At 37.7% G+C, this 21,404-nt stretch overlaps 1 protein-coding gene across 3 annotated transcripts in view; it reads left to right on the forward strand.

Moving 5' to 3' along the window:
- LOC130918713 (protein-glutamine gamma-glutamyltransferase K-like) overlaps positions 1 to 21,015 on the forward strand; it is a 75,350-nt gene extending 54,335 nt beyond the window's left edge. For 2 of the 3 annotated variants that reach the window (XM_057840665.1, XM_057840666.1), the window contains exons 8-15: positions 5 to 182; positions 734 to 872; positions 3,319 to 3,511; positions 4,341 to 4,494; positions 7,966 to 8,250; positions 12,236 to 12,396; positions 15,915 to 16,051; positions 16,142 to 21,014. In XM_057840665.1, coding sequence (XP_057696648.1) covers positions 5 to 182; positions 734 to 872; positions 3,319 to 3,511; positions 4,341 to 4,494; positions 7,966 to 8,250; positions 12,236 to 12,396; positions 15,915 to 16,051; positions 16,142 to 16,301 — 1,407 coding nt within the window. In that variant the 3' untranslated portion in view covers positions 16,302 to 21,014. Of the gene's footprint in view, positions 1 to 4; positions 183 to 733; positions 873 to 3,318; positions 3,512 to 4,340; positions 4,495 to 7,965; positions 8,251 to 12,235; positions 12,397 to 15,914; positions 16,052 to 16,141 lie in introns of all 3 variants that reach the window. The other variant, XM_057840667.1, reaches the window with a different exon arrangement.
- Positions 21,016 to 21,404: the final 389 nt, after the last annotated feature.

A 21,404-nucleotide genomic window follows, 5' to 3' on the forward strand; every position in this document is an offset into this window, starting at 1 on the left:
GTAGATTAACTCTCTCGATGATCAGGGGGTTGTTGAAGGAAACTGGTCAGGGAATTACGCTCAAGGAACAAGTCCGACCGTCTGGAGTGGAAGTATGGAAATACTGAAGGAATACCACAAAAACAACGGAACCCCCATCAAGTACGGCCAGTGCTGGATCTTTGCCGGTATCGTCACCACGGGTAGGTTATCCTACATTTGCAAATTACCATTAATGCTGTTGTAATCGCAAGTTTTTTTATGTTTTTTTTTTTTTTTTTTTTTTAAGAGCAACTACAAATGTGAACGGGACTGTTGTACTTGCATGATGGCTTTGGAGCGCCTTATTATCAGCAATGAGTGCGTTTTAGAACAGATCAATGGCATTTCTGTTAATTTCAATGGTAAAACGGAGCAATACTAAATAAATAAAAAAATATATTTTAAAATATCAATTTCAATGTAAATAAGGATTTTCATTTTTGTGGTTAAATTATACTTTTTTTTAATTAAAAAAAAAAAAAACACAAAACATTCTCTGATTTTTGTAATTCTCAAAAATACAGTAAATGATTTGTAAACATCTGTTTTTGCTTTCTTGGTTCCAACCACATTTCCAGCCAAAATGTTAAGCCCAGATAAATATAAAAGTAAATAACATGTGATTAATATATAAGCCAATTAGTTAACTAATGGCATTTATTGTCATTAACCGACAATCAAAAGAATTGTTTGTGGCCGCCTATGTGTGCAGTGTTGAGGTGTTTGGGCATTCCCAGCCGAACAGTGACGAACTTCAGCTCGGCCCACGACACCGATGTCTCCTTGACAACCGACGTGTACCTGGATGAGGACCTGCAGCCCCTAGCTCATTTGAATGCGGACTCCATCTGGTGTGTGCACCCACCATCCCTGTCCTACTGTGTCCAATATTAGACTTTTTACTCATCGTGACAAGCCAGTTCATCCATGTGGAAATGGCTGTTTCATGCGCAGCCAAATTGCAAAAATATACATGAATAATTATATATTGAAAATCCCCAGCCTCAGTGATGTTGGCCTCATGTGAGCCTCACCACCGCGCCGGCGGAGTGATGACTTACATTCTGGTGTCATCATTGTGAAATAGTTTAGCTGACTTCTGCGGTGCGCCTGAAATAAATTGATCCCAGTCTCCAGTCGAGTTTGCTGTGATGAATTTGTTTGCAGATAACTGAGAAGATCTAATAGTTCCATTAGAGTGACAACATAGAAAGGCCACAATGCAGAAGTAAACAAGAAAAAAATATATAAAGAGTAAAAATATTGATCGTTGGATGTTGTTTAGTTGACTTTCCATTCCTTCTGCATTTGTTATTTTGGATATGCAGACCGCTACTATAGCATATTTTGACCATAGAAGTATGTATACTGTACTCAACCATGAGCATGCAGTTGTAGCTTGACTTAGATATGTTTTATTCAGTTTATTTGACGTGTGATCCTTCAATTAGCTGATTTATTTTGCTTTGATGTGTTCAAATGTGTGCAGATTTGACATGGCATTCGCATTTCTAAGTTGGGTTTCAAATCAACGTTTCATGCTTGTAATTATGCTTTTATGCTCAATGTTCCAATTCAGAGTAAGTTTCAAATAGGGGTTTGTAAATCTATATGGGACATCATTTGTAAAGCAGGTCATGCTTAAAATGACACGATGTTGAATCTAAATGTGAATATTACATCGAAATATTTAATCTAAATATGAAATTAAATGATTCAGGAGAAACCTAATATTTAGCCAATATGCACATTCAAAGGTCGCTTACTGTAATTACCAAAATAATACTTTACTTTAATAAGACTTTAATTAGTTTGACCCAAAACATTTAGATTTAACATTCACAATTAATGCTTATATTTAGATTATTTATTAAGGATTAATATCTAAATGTATTGTTTCATTTAATATTTTGATTTAACTTCCAAATTTTTGGGACTACAAGCTGCTCCTTCACACTTTTCTCCCACTTTACACCCTGCGTTTTATAGTCCAGTGCAGTTTACACAGCATATGGATTTTTACACTTAAAAGAACTAAATATTGCGGCTTATAAATTAAAATATACAGTTGATGTGCAGAATATGATAGGTGCAGTTCATAGTCTGTTGTGGCTTGTTGGATTAAAAAAAAAAAAAAACTACGGTATTTGAGTAGTATATAAATATTTAAGTAAATGTGCAAAAATGTAACTCTCAAATATTCACACCAGATTTTTAAACATTGTTTGAAGCTACAGTATATGTGACATGTGCTGCTGTTATGCTTTACAAATGACACCCCAAATTAGGGATTCAAAAGGGCTATCAACATTCAATTTTGAGTTCAGAGTACGGTTTCTTTTAAGTTAAAATTTCAAGCCTGGTTTGAGCCTTTGAACAAGTTAGGGCTTCATACCAGGCAGAGGTAACTGAACAATAAAAGTAATGAACATTAACTACCGTATTGGCCCGAATATAAGACAGTGTTTTTTGCATTGAAATAAGATTGAAAAAGAGGGGGTCGTCTTATATTCGCGGTCTAGACGTTATACCCATTCACGACGCTAGATGGCGCCAGATATCATTGAAGTGATGTTCTGTTATGACAGATATCAGCGACTCTCCCCATTCACGGCGCTAGATGGCGCCAGATATCGTTGAAGCGATGTTCTGTCATGACAGATCTCAGCTACTCTGAAGTTTAATGAGTTTGCATTATTTTATTGCAATGTTTTTCCGTATTCAGATTTGTTTCAAGACTACAGTTACAGTTAGACTTCACTTTGATGGTTAATGCAGTTATTGCAATTTTGTTGTTTTATCACAATAGATTGATTTATTTACATTTCAAAAACCAGAAGCCATTCATTTACGACTGTGATTGCACTTTAGTTTACATATTTAAATGTTCAGATATTAAGATTTGAATGAGGCAAAATAACATACTTTTTCTCTCAATTATATTGTTATAATCATTTGTTTCTGATGTACTGTAATTATTTTCTGTATAAAAATTAATTTGGTGTTCAAAAAGTGTTTTTTTCAAACTTGAGTCTTGAAAAAGAGGGGTCTTATAATCAGGGACGTCTTATATTCGGGCCAATATGGTAATTGCCTGCCATTGGCAACGTTAGACATCCAATTATCTTTCAGTGCTCTTGACGGCGCTAAACGTCCAATTCATTTCGACAGGAAGGAGGTAAATGAACATTCAATGTCAATGGCAGCCAATGAGTTAAAGTACACGATTTTCAATTGTTAAAAAAATAACATCCATTCCAAAGTAATATTAATGGAAATCTATCACTCTTCGTCAAGGAACTTCCACGTGTGGAACGACTGCTGGATGGCTCGTCACGACCTGCCCCCAGGGATGGGTGGGTGGCAAGCAGTGGACGCCACGCCCCAGGAGACCAGTCAGGGCACCTTCCGCTGCGGCCCCGCCTCTGTCACTGCTGTCCGCAACGGTCAGGTGTTCCTCAAGCATGATGCCCAGTTCGTGTTTGCTGAGGTTAGTCTGTGGGGGATCAGTCAAGACACCTTAAAAGTGTTTTTTCAGTATTTATTAGAGTAATACCTCTTTATAGAACACTCATTTAAACTGGACAGAATGTTGTTTAATGAATTAAAAAAGCGAGAATTTCAGTTTTCTAATGTCTTATCATAGGGAAAAAGACATAAACAAAAGCCAATATTCCGTAGCCAACTTGGCAACCTTCCAAAGCCTTTTGCTGACTTTTTTTTTTGTCAAAAGCGACTTAAGAGTTATTACCATTTTTCCTGTGGTACTGTATTGTATTTATGGTCCATTTAGTTTGGCAATGTTTAAAAAAAAAAAAAGGGTTTGGGTTCATTTGCAATTCTAAACATATTTAGAGTGGGGTTGGTTTTATTCACTTTTTGCCTCTCCCATGATGCTATTCCTTTCTCCTATAGCATTCATTAGGATTACATGCAAATTGCCAATTACGCAAATTAGGCGATACCTTTATATAGCAACTTCTAGCGACTTTTAGGACAGCCAATAGCTACTTTCCTTACTGGGGAGTTGGCAACACTAATCACCATATCATAATATTTGGTTCATCTAATTTGTAAAATATGTTAACCTGAAATCAGCCTGGGAATCAAACCAGCAATGTCACGAAGGCTAGGCAGATGGTAGAGCCACCTACAATAGTGACAAAACACATGAGCATACAGGACAAGGCTGACTGAGCCTCAACAGCACCCCTGCGTGTTTTATGTATTATGACTCCACCAAATGGCACACGTCAAAAGTGACACTTTCCATCTGTTCTGAGCTCTCTTTTTTCCCCCTCCCTTTGGGGCATCCCCAGGTGAACAGCGATAAAATCTACTGGCAGAGGAAGCTAGACGGGACATTCTCCAAAATACACAGTGAGAAGAAGGTGGTGGGCCACTTCATTAGCACCAAGGCTGTCGGTTCGGAGGAGCGTAACGACATCACACACCTTTACAAACACCGTGAAGGTATTGACAGCCTTGGAATAAAAATATCGATGCAGTACATATAGTTTAGCAGGTAGACTTCCAATTCAAAATTATTTTATTTGATGCAATGGCAAAAATATTTTTTGTAATAATAATAATAATAATAATAGTTACATCTGACATCTTTTCTTTTTTTTTAAAGAAATGTTTGGGTGTGGAATCCAAAGTTGGTATCAGTTTTTCTCTTATCACTCATCTACAGGAGAATGAAAAAGTATCTGAACCTTTTGGAATTTCTCACATTTCTGCATAAAATCGCCATCAAATATGATGAAACACAGATGAAAAAAGTGTCTGCTGTAACTAAAACCACCCAAACATTTATAGATTTTCATATTTTAATGAGGATAGTATGCAAACAGTGACAGAAGGGGGGAAAATAAGTAAGTGAACCATCACATTTGATATATTGTGACCCCCACCCCCCACCCCCACCCCCCTTTGGCAGCAATATGTTCCAACAGACACTTCCTGTAGCTGCAGATCAGTCCGGAACATCGATCAGGACTAATCTTGGCCCAATCCTCTCTACAAAACTGATGTAGTTCAGTCAGATTCCTGTGTTCCTGTCTGGCATGAATCGCTGTCTTTAGGTCATGCCACAGCATCTCAATGGGGTTCAAGTCTGGACTTTGACTTTGCCACTCCAGAACGTGTATTTTGTTCTTCTGAAACCATTCTGAAGTTAATTTACTTCTGTTTTTTGGATCATTGTCTTGTTGCAGCATCCATCCTCTTTTTAGTTTCAACTGTCTGACAGACGGCCTCAGGTTTTCCTGCAAAACATCCTGAAAAACGTTTGAATTCATTCTTCCAATAATCATTGTAAATTGTCCAGGCCCTGTGTTAGCAAAACAGCCCCAAATCATAATGCTCCCTCCACCATGCATCACGGTGGGGATGAGGTGTTGATGTTGGTGAGCTATTCCTTTTTTCCTCCGCACATGAGATTGTGTGTTACTCCCAGACAATTCAACTTTGGTTTCATCAGTCCACAAAATATTTTGCCAAAATATCTGTGGAGTGTCCAAGTGCCTTTTTGCGAACATTAAACGAGCAACGTTTTTTTTTTTTTTAGACAGCAGTGACTTCCTCCTTGGAGTCCTCCCATGAACACCATTCTTGGCCATAGTTTTACATATAGTTAATGTGTGCACAGAGATATTAGACTGTGCCAGTGATTTCTGTAAGTATTTAGCAGACATTCTAGGGTTCTTTTTTTACCTCTCTGAGTATTCTGCGCGGAACTCTTGGCGTTATCTTTGGTGGATGGACACTCCTTGGGAGAGAAGCAACAGTGCCAATCACTCTCCATTTGTAGACAACTTCTCTGACTGTTGATTGATGAACATCCAGATTTTTAGAGATGGTTTTGTATCCTTTCTCAGCTCTATACAAATCAACAATCTATGATAGCAGGTCTTCAGACAGCTCTTTTGACCGAGCCATAATGCACATCAGACAATGCTTCTCATCAAGACCATTCATAGCAGGTGTGTGTTTTATAGTGGGTAGGGCAGCTTTAACCACTCATCAGTGATTGGGCACACACCTAACTTCAACTGTTTGGTAAAAATTGGGTATCGATTGCTCTTTAAGTCTCCTTAGGCAGAGGGTTCACTTACTTATTTTCCCCCATCTGTCTTTATTTGTATGCTATCTTCATTGAATTATGAAAACCTTTAAATGTTTGGGTGGTTTTAGTTAAAGCAGACACTGTATTTTCCTCTGTGTGATTTTGACAGATCAGATCACATTTGATGGTGATTTTATGCAGAAATGTGAGAAATTCAAAGAGGTTCAGATACTTTTTCATACCACTATAGTTTTGAACCCTTTTTCTTTAAATGAAAAATAGCATACTTAATGTGTTACACTGAACACATTTTAACTATGTATATGTTATAAGTTATAAACGTTTTAAGTAATTTGGCTGGGCCTAAGACTTATACTTAGGTCTGACTTATATGTTGTTTCAAACTGACAGCAATGACAATTGTGCTCTAGGCATGCCCTCTTCTTTCAGAGTTGGCAGAGGTGTGCAGAGGTAATACTGAAGGTAATAAAAAAAAAAAAAAAAAAGAATTTTTAAAGGATTTAGTACAAATTCAGACAGCGATCGAGAGTTTGGTAAACAAGTTGATGTTTGTGTTGTTTAGGCTCTAGTTATCTGAATATGTGTTAATATGTTACATTAATGCGCCTATTTAGCCCATTGTTCTGCATTTGGTTGTTATTACTATAATGTATATTTATTCTTATTCTGTGATCTGCACCAAAATGCAACCTAACACTACAGTTCGACTCATAGATGGGTTAAAAAAAAAAAAAAGTCTTGGCACAGAGAAAATGTTTTCTTATTTATTTATTCAAAATAATTTGATTTGTAATTTTTTTTTCTTAAGAAAACAAATATTTTCTTTTGATTTTAGGTATTCTTTCTTTGATGTTTATTTCTAAATTTTATCCCTCACTTTTTTGTTCCATTTATATAAAACAGGGGTGTCAAACTTGTGGCACAGGGTTTTCATTAATATTTTAAAATCAAATTGTAATAATTTGAAAAAAGGATAGAAAAGATAAAGACATACATTCAAATAAGTGCGGCTTGTGTGTACTTTGCTCCTGGAATTTGTTTGTTTTGTTTTATAAATCTTTTCTGACCTCACATAGCTTAACTCTTCAATAGCTTCAAATGATGTTAGTAGACATCCAATGCATTTTAAATGGTTGGGCCTTGAAGCAATCAAATGATTGCTTTCCAAGTTGAGGTTGAAATGAAATGGACGTCTATTGCCATTAATAGGTGTTTTCAATATCAATTTCCCTCTTTTACTAACTACCACAGCGCATACTGTGACCTAGAGGGCAGTGAATGGGTTAGGGTCATGATAATTTATGAATATATGTCCACTGAAGTTACCACTCTTCCTAAAACGGTTGGATAAAGGGGAAAAAAACTAAATATTTTGATTCATGTAGTCCTTTGTCTTTCATCGAGGACCACCTTAATTTTCACATTCCATTTTATCGAAAAACATGAAGCCACTACAGACTATTTCATTTCCCGAGCCACACAAAATGCGGTGTAGTCCCGATCTGGCCCCTGGGCCATGCTTCTAACGCCACTGGTATAATTGGTCGAACTGTGTAAACCAGGAGTCTCCAAATTATTCCACATAGGGTTGCAGTGGGTGCTGGATTTCATTCCAAAAAAAGAAGACGATGCCTTTTCACCAATTTCTGTGTCTTACAAGTCTAATCAGTTGATTGCGTTAACATGCATTGGTTAAACTGTCCGTGCTCGACTGGTAGGAACAAAACCCATAACCCACAGCGGGCATGAGTCCCCTCCTGTAAACAAAGCATACGGCACTTGGAGTACATGAAATTATGAATTTTTTATCATTTTCTCGTCTTTTCATTTGACTTGAACACATTATTATTCAGGAACAGAGGCAGAGCGTATAGCAGTGGAAACGGCTTGCCGCTACGGCTCTAAGGCAGATGCGTATACTGCCCCCGAAGTGGAGGACGTGGCCATCACAGTGACCATGGACAGCGATGGCCCCCAAATGGGGCGCGACGCCAAGCTGGCGGTCACGCTACAAAACAGCAGCACCAAACACCGTCATGTTATCCTACATGGCCAGGCGTCTATTATGTACTACACCGGCGTGCACAAGGCTACCGTGAGGACGGACCACACTGACGTGGATCTGCTGCCCAATGAGGGTGAGCGCCATTGCTCTGTAATCTCTACGTTGCTGCGGTTCTACATTTTCTTGCTGCCATCAGCCTTTTATTGGTAGTGTTACAGAGTTACCATTTTTTGGTGCCAGATACTGATACCCGGCTATATAGTATCGGCCACTACTGTACCGATCCCATTTAAAAAAAATTTTAATACTAAATTTACTTACATACATACATACTTACTTGAATGTAAAGTAATTCTATCATGGCTTGGTCAGACACTGCTTAACTTATTGGCTGTCAGTGATGACTCTAGTTCAGTTCAGAAGGCTGCATTTGTGATGGTATGAGCATAAGCGGAGTTTGGGGGGGCAGGGGGTCCAGGCCCCCCCCGGTGTCCGAAAAGTGTCATTGCATATTCCTATAGACCCTACTCACATGACGTCACAACCACGCCCCCGCGCCATATTGTCCGTCAACTCGTCACTGTTGATGCATTAGCGCTACATAAATTCCTCCTATTATGGCGTGTTTTTCTGCTCGTTAACATTAGTAATCAAAATGATGAAGGCGTGTGTGGCGGTCGGTTGCAATAACAGAGAAGATAGACGGAGAGACTTGAAGTTCTACCGGATTCCGAGAGACCCGGAGAGGAGAGCGAGATGGGCTGCTGCAATTCGACGAGAAAACTGGGCTCCAAACGATTACCACAGATTATGTAGTAGCCATTTTATATCTGGTAAGATGCATTTAATATATATTTAGAGGGTTTTGGGCTGACAACCACAATTAAGATCATTGCTAGGCTAATCGCCGACAACATACACTCAGACGTTGTAAATGAACTACCTGAAAATATATAATTATAAGGGGATAATAAAGACAGTTGTCATACAATTAATTTACAATTTCACTGTTGAGGTCAAAAGCCAAAAAATAAATTCAACTAGGGACAATCTGGAGTAGTGCTATCGCACTTCATATTTATTACATATTATATATGTATGTAGAGAGAGTGCTATCGCTAAACCATATAAACATTAAAAGCCCTAGCTCCATTGACAAATGACAGGAAATACATTAGACTTGACAGTGGATGTTAGCAAGAACAAAAGATTTTCAATTGAAAATTTCGTAACTCACCTTCCCGAGCACAAGATAGATTCCTGCCGAATTTTCGTTGACGAGGACCTGTTTCACCCAACCAGCAACGAAGTATTTGTAAGCCTCCAAGCTCTTAAAGTTTCGTGAGAATAGGCTGATTTTGTGTGGACAAGATCATTGTAAATATCAGGGTAGCAGATGTCAGGCAGAGACGGCGAAGACAGCGGGTCGAAAAACATCGATTAAGGTATCAAATATGGATCTGGCGAATGGATAAACTGAAGCTTTTCCACATAACGCCTTTTATGCAACTCATCCAATGAGTTTACAGCGTCAGATAACACCGGGGCTTCCATGAATTGCTCTATAAATTGCACGACTAATTGAAACCATTGAGAATAGGGCTAAAAAATGACGGACAATATGGCGGCCGGATACAGCGACACGTCATTTCGTGACGTAGGTGAGTAGGGTCTATATACAGTGCTGCTCGAAAGTTTGTGAACCCCACAGCGATGGTCAGATTTTTTGTAAAAAAAACTAAAATAACCTTATTAAATGTTAAGTTATGCCCAAATCCACAATACTGACATTCCAAATAATGGACTGAAACAAAAGAAATAGTTATATTGTCATTCTTTATTTAACAAAAGTGGTTGATTTAAGAAAAACTCAGATATCATGTGTGCAAAAGTATGTGAACCCCTTCAGTTAATAGGATATTGCGCCTCCTTTTGCAGAGATTACCTCAACCAAACGGTTTCTGTAGTGACTAATCAGCCTCTCACATCTACTTTGGGGGATTTTTGCCCATTCTTCCTTGCAGAACGCAGTCAGTTGAGAGAGGTTTGATGGGCGTCTGGCATGAACTGCTCGCTTCAGGTCCCGCCACAGCATTTCAATGGGATTTAGGTCAGGACTTTGACTGGGCCAGTCCAGAACACGAATCTTCTTCTTTTTCAGCCATTCCTTGGTTGTATTGCTGGAATGCTTTGGATCATTATCATGTTGCATGATCCACCTTCTGCCAAGCTTTAACTTCAAAACAGATGGCGTCAGGTTATGTTCTAGGATTTGACAATATTCCTCAGAATTCATGATTCCCTGGACTATGCGGAGTTGTCCAGGTCCTGAGGATGAAAAGCAAGCCCAGATCTTGACATTCCCACCTCCATGCTTCACTGTTGGGAGAAGGTTCTTTTGGTGGTATGCAGTGTTGACTTTTCGCCAGACATGGCGGTTTTGGTTGTGACCAAACAGTTCAATTTTGCACCTACATCAGTTGATGAAAACTCTTTTTAATTTAGTCTCGACAACACAACTGTTAAAAAAACAAAAAAAAAAAACTACTGAATTGATTGATTAGGAAATCAGGTTGAAATAATAGAAAATTCCAAAATGTTGAGGGGGTTCACAAACTTTTGAGCAGCACTGTATATATAAAGTTGTAAAGCAATAAAACAAACAACAAAAATGAATGAAATGAACAAAAAAAGATTTTCATAATGGGTCAAAATGATTTTTCGAACAGATCATGTGACGAGCACCTCAGACAGTCATTTGCTTTGCATATTATTTTCCCGAAAAAAAAAAAAAGAAAAAAAGAAGAAAAAAAAATTAGGGCAAGGCAATTTCATTTTTCAAATTATTTTTTTCTTTGTTCGAAAATATTTTTTTGATTGAAGCAACTTTTTTGGGGATTGAATGTTTTAGACACAAATGTCACACAAAAGGATTGCTAAAATCAAAGAAAGTTTTTTTTCAATGAAAAAAAAAAATGCAACTATTTGAGTCTCAAATATTTTTTTTGCATTCAAAAACTTTTTCTATGATTGAAATTTTTCTTTTTTTTTTTTGATTGAAGTGATTTTTGACTTTTGAAAATATATATTTTTTGTTTGAAGCAACTTATTTTTTGATTGAATAACAGACACAAATGTCCTCTCCAAAATTGGCCCAAACGCAAAACAACATTACTTCAATAAAAAAATTTGCTTCTACCAAAAAAAAAAAAAAAAAATCCAAAGAAAAATAGCTTTCAAATGCATCTTATTTGTGTTTCAAATGTATTTTTGCATTCAAACATTTTTTTTGATTATAGTGAGTTTTTTTTTTTTTTTGAAAATATATATTTTGATTGAACTTTTTTTTTTTTTTTTTTTGATTGATTGAAGCAACTTTTTTTGGATCGAATAATGAAGACACAAATCGACCTCCATATGGCTCCGCGCAGGTGGGACAATTTTTGACTGGGGTAACTACATTGGCACGACACCGACGGGCATACCATATTCAATGGATGACGATCTTGGCAAAAAGTATAGCTGTCCTAAGCAGCCTGATTTAGAATTCCCCTCAAGAATGATGGGAAACAAAAAACGCTCATTTTCAACTTATTATTATAATATTCTTGCAAGCTAATTTTATTGCTGACACTACGTTTTGGGGTCATCAACATGTTGTGCCCCCTTGCCCCAAAAGTCAACTCCTCTTATGGGTATGGGGTTGCATGAGTGCGCGTGGCATAGGCACATCTGGAAAAGCACCATCAATGCAGAAAGGTATATTCAGTTTTGGGAAAATTCATTTTCTACACGAACTAGTGTGTGCCAGTGTGTCTTGTTCCGACATATGTTTCGGTTTTCAGTCTGTTGCTTTGAATGTAGAGCTCTCTTTTCAATAAAGAGCAAAACAAGTTTAGCCAGCAGCTTCCAAAACATTTCAACCTCGAAGGATGCTGATGGGTCTGCCACATTTTTATCAGTCTTGGCAATCCGCAGTCTGCCTCAGTTGGTTTTGAGGACAAAACACAATACATCAACTGGCAGGACCAATCACCACTGCTGTCACTCACTTGTGTGATTGCTAAGGTTTAAAAAAAATTTTTTTTTTTTTATGGACTATGCCTTCTTTTTTATAGTGAAGGTTCTGGACTGGACCCTTGAATACAAAGACTACAAGGACCAGGTAGTGGACCAGGCTGCCCTTATGCTAACACTGTCGGGTCGGGTCATAGAGACACAGCAGATTCTTGCCACCCAATTCAATTTTCGACTCAGGACTCCAAATCTGCTTTTAACGGTAAGCAGTCTCAGTGTAAACATGCACAAAATGCTAACATAACTTTGATATGTTTGTGGGTCATTCTAGAATTTGAGGACATTTTACATCTCACCTTTCAAGTTTTAATAAGAAAGTTTCAAACAAAATACTAAAATTAGCAGTTTCTTAGTCAATTAACGTGTCCTGAAACCAATGGCGTACCTCACGCTACACATTACTTCTGCTCATTATTATTCATGACGTTAGCGAATGTTGCTAAGGGGGGACAAGCTTCCGTTTGTCCCCAATAGTAAATGAATGGAAATAGTGTACGAAGGAGATGTTTACAGAGCTAAACCTACCAGTTCTCTCCGAAAATGATGTACCTGGTGCCAAATTCACTGGTAAAGATGTGGAAGAACATACAAATGTTCAGTAAAAGAGATGGCTTTAGTGTTGAGGGCTGAAAAAGACAAGCCGACCTGATCCAGAGTTAGCTTTTTATATCGACACCTTTTTCATATGCCAACGACAATGACATTCTCATGTTTCACGAATCTATCATTTACCACTATATGCCCTGTCTATCTTATTAATTATATTCTTTGGCTGTCATACGTCTCTGACCGTTCTTTTGGGCAATTTACATTGCTATTTTTGTGTAGTGATCGCAAATGCTACTCGTTGTCAGCCAATGAACACTTAATTTTTTCATTAATAACAAATCTTAATTCTATAATTTATGTACACTTCACCCTTACTAAAGTTTTTTTTTTTTTTTTTTTACAACAGAAAAGGTAACAGTGGCAGTCAGATACCATTTTAATTCTTTTCAGGTGATTCATTGTCAGACAGAGCAGCACGGCAAAACGCCACACTAAAAAATAAGTAAAAAATATCAAAATGGCTTACCTCTTTGTCCTCTGAAAGACCATGCCAACCCAACAAAATGTTTACGGCATATGAAACGTGAATGGCTTCACCTTGCTGGCGTTAAACGTCCGCACAAGTTGATCCATTCTTCAAAATTTTTCCCTCAGAGTTTTGGTTTCGGGAAACGTATGAAGAAAACATCCTTCATATGTCGTAATGTCTAGAGTCGTTTCTACAAGTTCCATAACAGCAATGTTTGATTGGCATGTTCGTTTTTGAAAGATTACCGGAAAAAACTAGCAGAAATGTAATGGTTTGCATGCGAGGGCGGGTCTATAACTTCCACTTCCGCTTTGCTTCCACTGTACGATGTGACGTCACGGCCTAAAAATAGCATTCGTGCGGTACGCTATTGTAAAGCAATATTCAGAGGCTTTTTTATACAAACTTTGACATTAGCAAAATTGAACACATTTAAAAAATTTTAGGACCGTCTGTCTGGGAGTCCCTGGTTTAATAAACATATGAAATATGAATTATCATTCGTGGAACGTTCGCATAAAAACATGCACACAACCCTGTACCATAACTTTTTATTATGGTAGACGAAGAAAGAAGTGAATCACATGATACGCTGGAATTAACATCGTCAAATAGTTTTCCAAAAAAAGTGCAAATGAATGTTCTTTCTCCTATTTTTCATATATATTTTTCTTAATGAAATAGCTAGTCTTTATAGAATGTCTTACTATACGTCATACATATGATCAGAAAAGACAATCACTTTTTTTGTATTTATTCTTTACTCTTTTTCTAGATTTAAGTTAGTCCTCTTGATCAGCAGTAACCGCTAACCAGCTTTCTTAAACTCCTGAGAAAAAGATAACATTGGCGCGGATTTGCAACTATGTGACTGTTTTTTTAAAATGTTATTTTATTAAAAAAAAAACAACAACAACAACAACATATAGATTAGGTAACATTGATCTGTAAACTGCATGAACCAAGCCTTTGATATTTATTACCACTTAACATTTCTGCAGATAATTAAGTATATCTTTTCATGGGACAACACTGACAAAATGACACTTTGACATAATGAAAAGTAGTCTGTGTGCAGCTTATATAATAGAGTTAATTTATTTTCCTCTCAAAATAACTCAAAATATAGCCATTAATTTATAAACCCCTGGCAACAAAAGTGAGTACACCCCTTTGAAAAAACGTACATCCCTAAATGTCCAAATTGAGTAGTGCTTGTCCTTTTCCCTCCAAAATGTCATGTGACTTGTTACAGGAGTGCTATCAGCATTGCTGCAGAGATTGAAGAGGTGGGGGGTCAGCCAGTTAGTGCCCAGACCATACGCCGCACTCTACATCAAATTGGTGTGCATGGCTGTCACCCCAGGAGGAAGCCTCTTCTGAAGACGGTACACAAGAAAGCGCCGCAAACAGTTTCCTGAAGACATGTCAACAAAGCACATGGATTACTGGAAACATGTCCTATGGTCTGATGAGACGGGCGGGGTTTCTTGTGTACTGTCTTCAGAAGAGCTTCCTCCTGGGGTGACAGCCATGCACACCAATTTGATGTAGAGTGCGGCGTATGGTCTCAGCACTAACAGGCTGCCCCCCCCCCACCTCTTCAATCGCTGCAGCAATGCTGACAACACTCCTGTAACGAGTCACATGACATTTTGGAAGGGAAAATGACAAGCAGTACTGAATTTGGACATTTAGGGATTTACGTTTTTTTCAAAGGGGTGTACTCACTTTTGTTGCCAGGAGTTTAGATATTAATGGCTATATTTCGAGTTATATTGAGGGGAAAATAAATTACCATATTGGCCCGAATATAAGACGGTGTTTTTTGCATTGAGATAAGACTGAAAAGTGGGGGTCGTCTTATATTCGCGGTCTAGACATTATACCCATTCACGACTCTAGATGACGTCAGATATCATTGAAGCGATGTTCTGTCATGACAGATCTCAGCTACTCTCAGGTTTAACCAGTTTGCATTATTTTATTGCAATGTTTTTCCTTATTCAGATTTGTTTCAAGACTACAGTTACAGTTAGACTTCACTTTGATAGTCAATGCAGTTACTGCAATTGTGTTGTTTTATCAATAGATTGGTTTATTTACATTTCAAAAACAAGAAGCCATTAATTTACGAACGTGATTGCACTTTAGTTTACATATTTAAATGTTCAGATATTAAGATTTGAATGAGGCAAAATAACATGCTTTTTCTCTCAAATATGTTGTTATAATCATTTGTTTCAGATGTACTGTAATTATTTTCTGTATAAAAATGAATTTGATGTTCAAAAAGTCTTTTTTCAAACTTGAGTCTTGAAAAAGAGGGGGTCGTCTTATAATCAGGGCCGTCTTATATTCGGGCCAATACGGTAACTCTATTATATAAGGTGCACGCAGACTACTTTTCATTTTGTCAAGGTGTCATTTTGTCAGTGTTGTCCCATGAAAAGATATACTTAAATATCTACAGAAATGCGAGTGGTGTACTCACTTTTGTGATACACTATGCTGCCAGTCCCTCCCAGTCAAAATGGATTGGATGTCTACCAGCGTCACTGGCAGGGAATCAGTTAATAATGGCTGGTCAGTGTAAAAAACATCATATACTGAGAAAATTTCAAAATGAATTTTTTTTTCAGCCAATTGGGAAAGCTGTCGTTGGAGAGAAGATGGCAGTGGAAATTTCTTTCACAAACCCTCTACCTCAGGTGCTGAAGTCGGTCATGTTCCATGTTGAGGGACTTGGCCTCACCACTCCTCGAAAGATTGATTACGGGTGAGCAAAAAAAAAAAAAAAAACATGAAACACTGTATCCCGCCTTCTCTCGTCTTCTTGTGACTGTCATTTCCCGTCCCTTCCATTCAGAGATATCAGGAGCCAAGCCACCATCTCCCTGACAGAGTATTTGGTCCCTACGCAGGCCGGGCTCAGGAAATTACTGGCATCTTTGCACTGCCGTCAGCTGACGCAGGTTCACGGCGTAACGAACATGGTTGTGCACCAAAAGAACTACGGTGCGCTATAGGAGCTGACCTTTCCCACAGAAAGGATCAAGAAAAGTGCATAGTCAAACTCTATTTAAAGTCTGAAATTGGCTGGAGGAATAAAAAAGCCCTCGGGCAAAAGTGGGTTTTCACCTCGAAAAGTACTAACTTGAAAACTGCAGTCACACTCTGAAATAATTAACAAACTGGAAGTCCTTGTCCTTTACAGTGTGCTTTTAGGCATGGTTAGGTTCAAATAACTTTATACGACGTGAGACTTTGAGAAGGGCAGTGCAGTGATTAGTGGTGTGCACATTTACCTCACTGTCAAGAGTTCTGGGTACAAATTCCAATTCCAAATGCAGGGTATGTTAGATGAAGACTCTTAAATGAAGAACTGTACCCTCCACAGTTGCATGCTGCTTATTGGTGGAGGGGCGTGGTTGAATAATTCCCATACACTGACCATAACCCTATTGAATCCTGTGCAACATTTGTTTTGTTTCAGTGCTGAAATGGTTTTTATTTAGAGATAATATTAGCGGTGTTCAAATCAAAAGCACCCTCAGATGGTTGCCAGGGGTAACGGAAGTAAGCTCACTTCTGTTGTTAGGTTTACAACAGAAATGCTAAAATTAGCAGCTAACGTCATAGTTATAGTTAAATGTACAGTCATGTGGAAAAAAAAAAATTGGACACCCCATTAAATATTCAGTTCTTTATTAAGAATTTTTTACATATCAATGTCTGATCTTGTTTTTCTTTATCACTAGAAAAGAAAGTGATTAAATTACAGGTAAACAACAAAAAATAACATTGTTTTACTCATTAAAGCAAATATATCAACAAAAATGCGTATTCTAACTGAGGAAAAAGTTAGGACACCCTACCACCTAATAGTTAGTGTTACCCCCCTTTGGTGGAAATAACTTCAGTGAGACGCTTTTTGTAGCCATCTACCAGTGTTTGACATCGGTCTGAAGAAGGTTTGCCCCACTCCTCAACTCAAAATACTTTCAACAGTGAGATGTTTGAGGTTTTTTTTTGCATGTACAGCCCATTTCAAGTCACCCCACAGCATCTCAATGTGATTAAGATCTGGGCGTTGACTCACCCATTCCAGGACTCTCCATTTTTTTTCAGCCAGTCCTTGGTGGATTTGCTGGTATTTTTTGGGTCATTATCATGTTGCAGGGTCAAGTTTCACTACAGCTTTAATTTTTATTCAGATGATCTTACATGGTCCTCAAGCACCCTCTGATACATGATAGAATTCATGGTGGATTCTATGATGGTGAGCTGGCCAGGTCCTGCTGCAGCAAAGCATCCCTAAACCATAACAGGGTCCCCCTAGAATTGATAAATCTAAATTCAAGACTTTTAAGACCTTTTTTAATGCCATTTCAACTGAAAATTAATACTTTTCTCGCACCCATTATTTAGATATTTAATCATATTAAAAAAAATAAAGCACTGAACATCAAATTTAACCTCAATTACTAAGTGTGTTTGACAAAAGAATGCACATTTATTAAAGATACAATTAAAACAAAAAGTTTTGTGCCACAGACCGGCCCTCTTTATGTCATGACCTACCTTATTAAAATATTGTAATAATAATCGTGCTGTCAAGCGATTAATTTTTTTAAATCGCGACTAATCGCATGCTGTCAATAGTAAACTTGGGATTTTTTAAAATGCATAAATTATATATTTCAATTTCTAAATACACCTATTAGCACAGGAGTTCATGAAATTTAAGGCTCATTACAAACAAGAAAAGAGTTTTCCTTTACACTTGTAAAGATGAATCAAATATGAATTTTCCCCAAATAACTTGAGCATGTCTACTGACAGTTCTGAGATCAAGGGCTCAAGCGCAGGTTCTGTGTGAAGTTACCATTTTATTTTTGGGGTACTAGCTATAATTTTATCTTATATTAGACTGACTTTTTAAAGAATGAGGAACCTTTTGCAGGTGTTTTGAATTACACATGTGGCAAGTGTGTATATAACTGAAGCTTTTCATCATATTCTTTTTTTTTTTTTTTTTTGGTTTGTGGTACATGCAGATTGACATACTCAATGCTGTTGGTTTAATCTACCAAAATAAAACAACTTTTACTTGATATTCAAAATTTTGGGGGCGTACTGTATATAGTTTAAATAAATAAAAAATGAATGTAATATATCATTACTCATGAGTGTTTTCATATTATGCATGACATAAAATTACCGCAATTAAATGTGAAAGATTGAATGATTGATTGAAAGAATAATTGAACTCACCAAAACGGCTGTCTTCCAATGCACTTATACAGTTCAGACACCTGTGTATTTCACGCTCACCAGTCCACCTCAGAGTGCAATGTTTTGGGTTAAAATGCCCAACTTATGTTTTGCCTGAGAACGTGGATTTCACCCCAATCCTCCGTCTTTGTGCCCAAAAATAGTGCCTGGAGCCTCCATGGTGGAAGTTTTAGTGGTGCTCTCATGAAAAATATTTCATTCTGCATGTTCATTTACGGTTTATCGCTGTACTTTTATTCAAACATGCTCAAAAACAACGATAATGGGTAGCGCCAACAACCAGATGGGTTCACGCTCGTCATGCTGCCTCAACGTGCCCCATTTTGGCCATTAAAACCCAAAATTAAGTTTTTCCAGAATCAAGTCAACAGGATGATATCATGATACTCTTTCCCAGAGGCAGAGCTGGCGGCACTGGAGACTGAGAGGGAGCCTGTTGCGGGGTATCGAATTTCAAACTACGGAATGCTAGAAGGGCCACAATTTATCGCGCAAAGCGGGGTTGCGTGATGCCGTTAGTAAATAGTTTAACTGAAAGCTTCGTTAAAAATGTGTATTACGACCGGCTCAAACGTCAGGCCGGCCCACCGGGAACTGTCCCGGTTCTCCCGATTAGCCACTCCGGGCCTGGTACTGTGTGATTGCCTGCTGTTGTGATGTTCACGCTAACGGCGCGCACGCACGAGGTGCAGTGCATCGTAAAAATTGTACGCGTCATCTTCGTTATGGATTAAAAAAAAAAAAAAAAACTTTGTCACGGATATAATTTAGGTTGCACTGAGATGTTCTTGAAAATTAAAACCACGGTGAAAAAATTCCAGACTTACGACAGCTAATTTAATACTTTTAATACCTTTAATAATGGAAAACTAAATTCAATGCCTTTTTAATACTTTTAATAACCCGCGGGTACCCTGCATAACTCCATGCTGCATATTTGATTTCAGGTTCTTTTCCTGGAATGCTGTATTGGGTTTACGCCAAACATGTCCTCTGTTCTGGTGTCCAAATAATTCAGTTTTAGATTGATCTGTCCAAAGAACATTATTCCAGAACTCCTGGTTTTTGTCTACATTCCCTCTGGCAAACTTCAGTGTGGCCTTCATGTTCTTCTTGAAGAGCAAAGGTTTTCTCCTTGCACACCTCCCATAAATGTTAAATTTGTGTAGTCTCTTTCTGATTGTAGAGGCATGCACTTTCACACCAACAGTAGCAAGAGCCTGCTGTAGGTCCCGTGATATTTTAGGGTTATGGAGACTTCTTTTAGCATCTTGCAGTCTGCTCACAGGGTGAACTTGCTTGGACGGCCAGACCTGGGTATGTTGGCAGTTGTTTTGAATGTCCTCCACTAGTAAACTATTTTCGGAAAAGTGGAATGGCGGATTTTATATTCTTTTGAGATCTTTTGAAATCCCTTAGAAGACTCATAAGCGTCTACAATCCTCTTTTCTGAAGGCCTCAGACAGCTCCTTTGATCTCACCATGCTGTTTTTTTTCTCACTTCAAAAGTCAGTCACTGTTGGAAGTATTCTGCGTTGAGGAGTGAGGCAAACTTTCTTTAGACCGATGTCAAAGACTGTTAGATGGCTACAAAAAGTGTCTCACTGAAGTTATTTCAGCCAAAGGGGGTAATACTACCGATTAGGTAACTTTTTCCTCAGTTAGAATATGCATTTTTTTTTTAATATATTTGGTTTAATGAGTAAAACAATGTTAATTTTTGTCGTTTACCTGCAATTAAATCACTTTCTTTTCCAGAGATAAAAAAATAAAATTAAAAAAAATTGGACATTGATATGTGAACATTTCATAATAAAGGCAAGGCAAGGCAAGGCAAATTTATTTATATAGCACAATTCAACACAAGGCAATTCAAAGTGCTTTACATCACATGAAAACCATAAAAATCACATTTAAATCAACACAACGTAAAAACCAAGACAAAAGATCGCATTTAATCACAGAATAAAAATAAATAAATAAAAATAAAACAAAAATAGAAATAAAGCAAAAACTACTACTAATAATAATCATTGAAATCAGCAATGGAGATAAGCACAAGAGGAATAGAAGGCAGGTAGATTGAAATATATAGACAGTTATGGATATGCAGTGCTAAACAAAAGCGTTTTTAGCCCTGATTTAAATGAGCTAACGGTTTGAGCATACTTCAGACCTTTGGGTAACTTGTTCCAGAGGTGAGGAGCATAATAACTAAATGCTGCCTCACCCTGCTTGGTTCTTGTTCTTGGAACATGCAGAAGACCCGTTCCAGACGACCTTAATATAATAAAGAACTGAATATTTAATGGGGTGTCCTAATTTTTTCACATAACTGTATAGTATAGTTGTATGAAATTAACCTCTCATTTTAGCAGTCAGACATAACATACATTGCCTTGCAAAAGTATTCGGCCCCCTTGAACCTTGCAACCTTTCGCCACATTTCAGGCTTCAAACATAAAGATATAAAATTTTAATTTTTTGTCAAGAATCAACAACAAGTGGGACACAATCGTGAAGTGGAACAAAATTTATTGGATAATTTAAACTTTTTTAACAAATAAAAAACTGAAAAGTGTGGCGTGCAATATTATTCGGCCCCCTTGCGTTAATACTTTGTAGCGCCACCTTTTGCTCCAATTACAGCTGCAAGTCGCTTGGGGTATGTTTCTATCAGTTTTTCACATCGAGAGACTGACATTCTTGCCCATTCTTCCTTGCAAAACAGCTCGAGCTCAGTGAGGTTGGATGGAGAGTGTTTGTGAACAGCAGTCTTCAGCTCTTTCCACAGATTCTCGATTGGATTCAGGTCTGGACTTTGACTTGGCCAT

Source organism: Corythoichthys intestinalis, chromosome 7 (assembly GCF_030265065.1).
Source record: "Corythoichthys intestinalis isolate RoL2023-P3 chromosome 7, ASM3026506v1, whole genome shotgun sequence".
In the NCBI taxonomy this organism is placed as follows: domain Eukaryota; kingdom Metazoa; phylum Chordata; class Actinopteri; order Syngnathiformes; family Syngnathidae; genus Corythoichthys; species Corythoichthys intestinalis.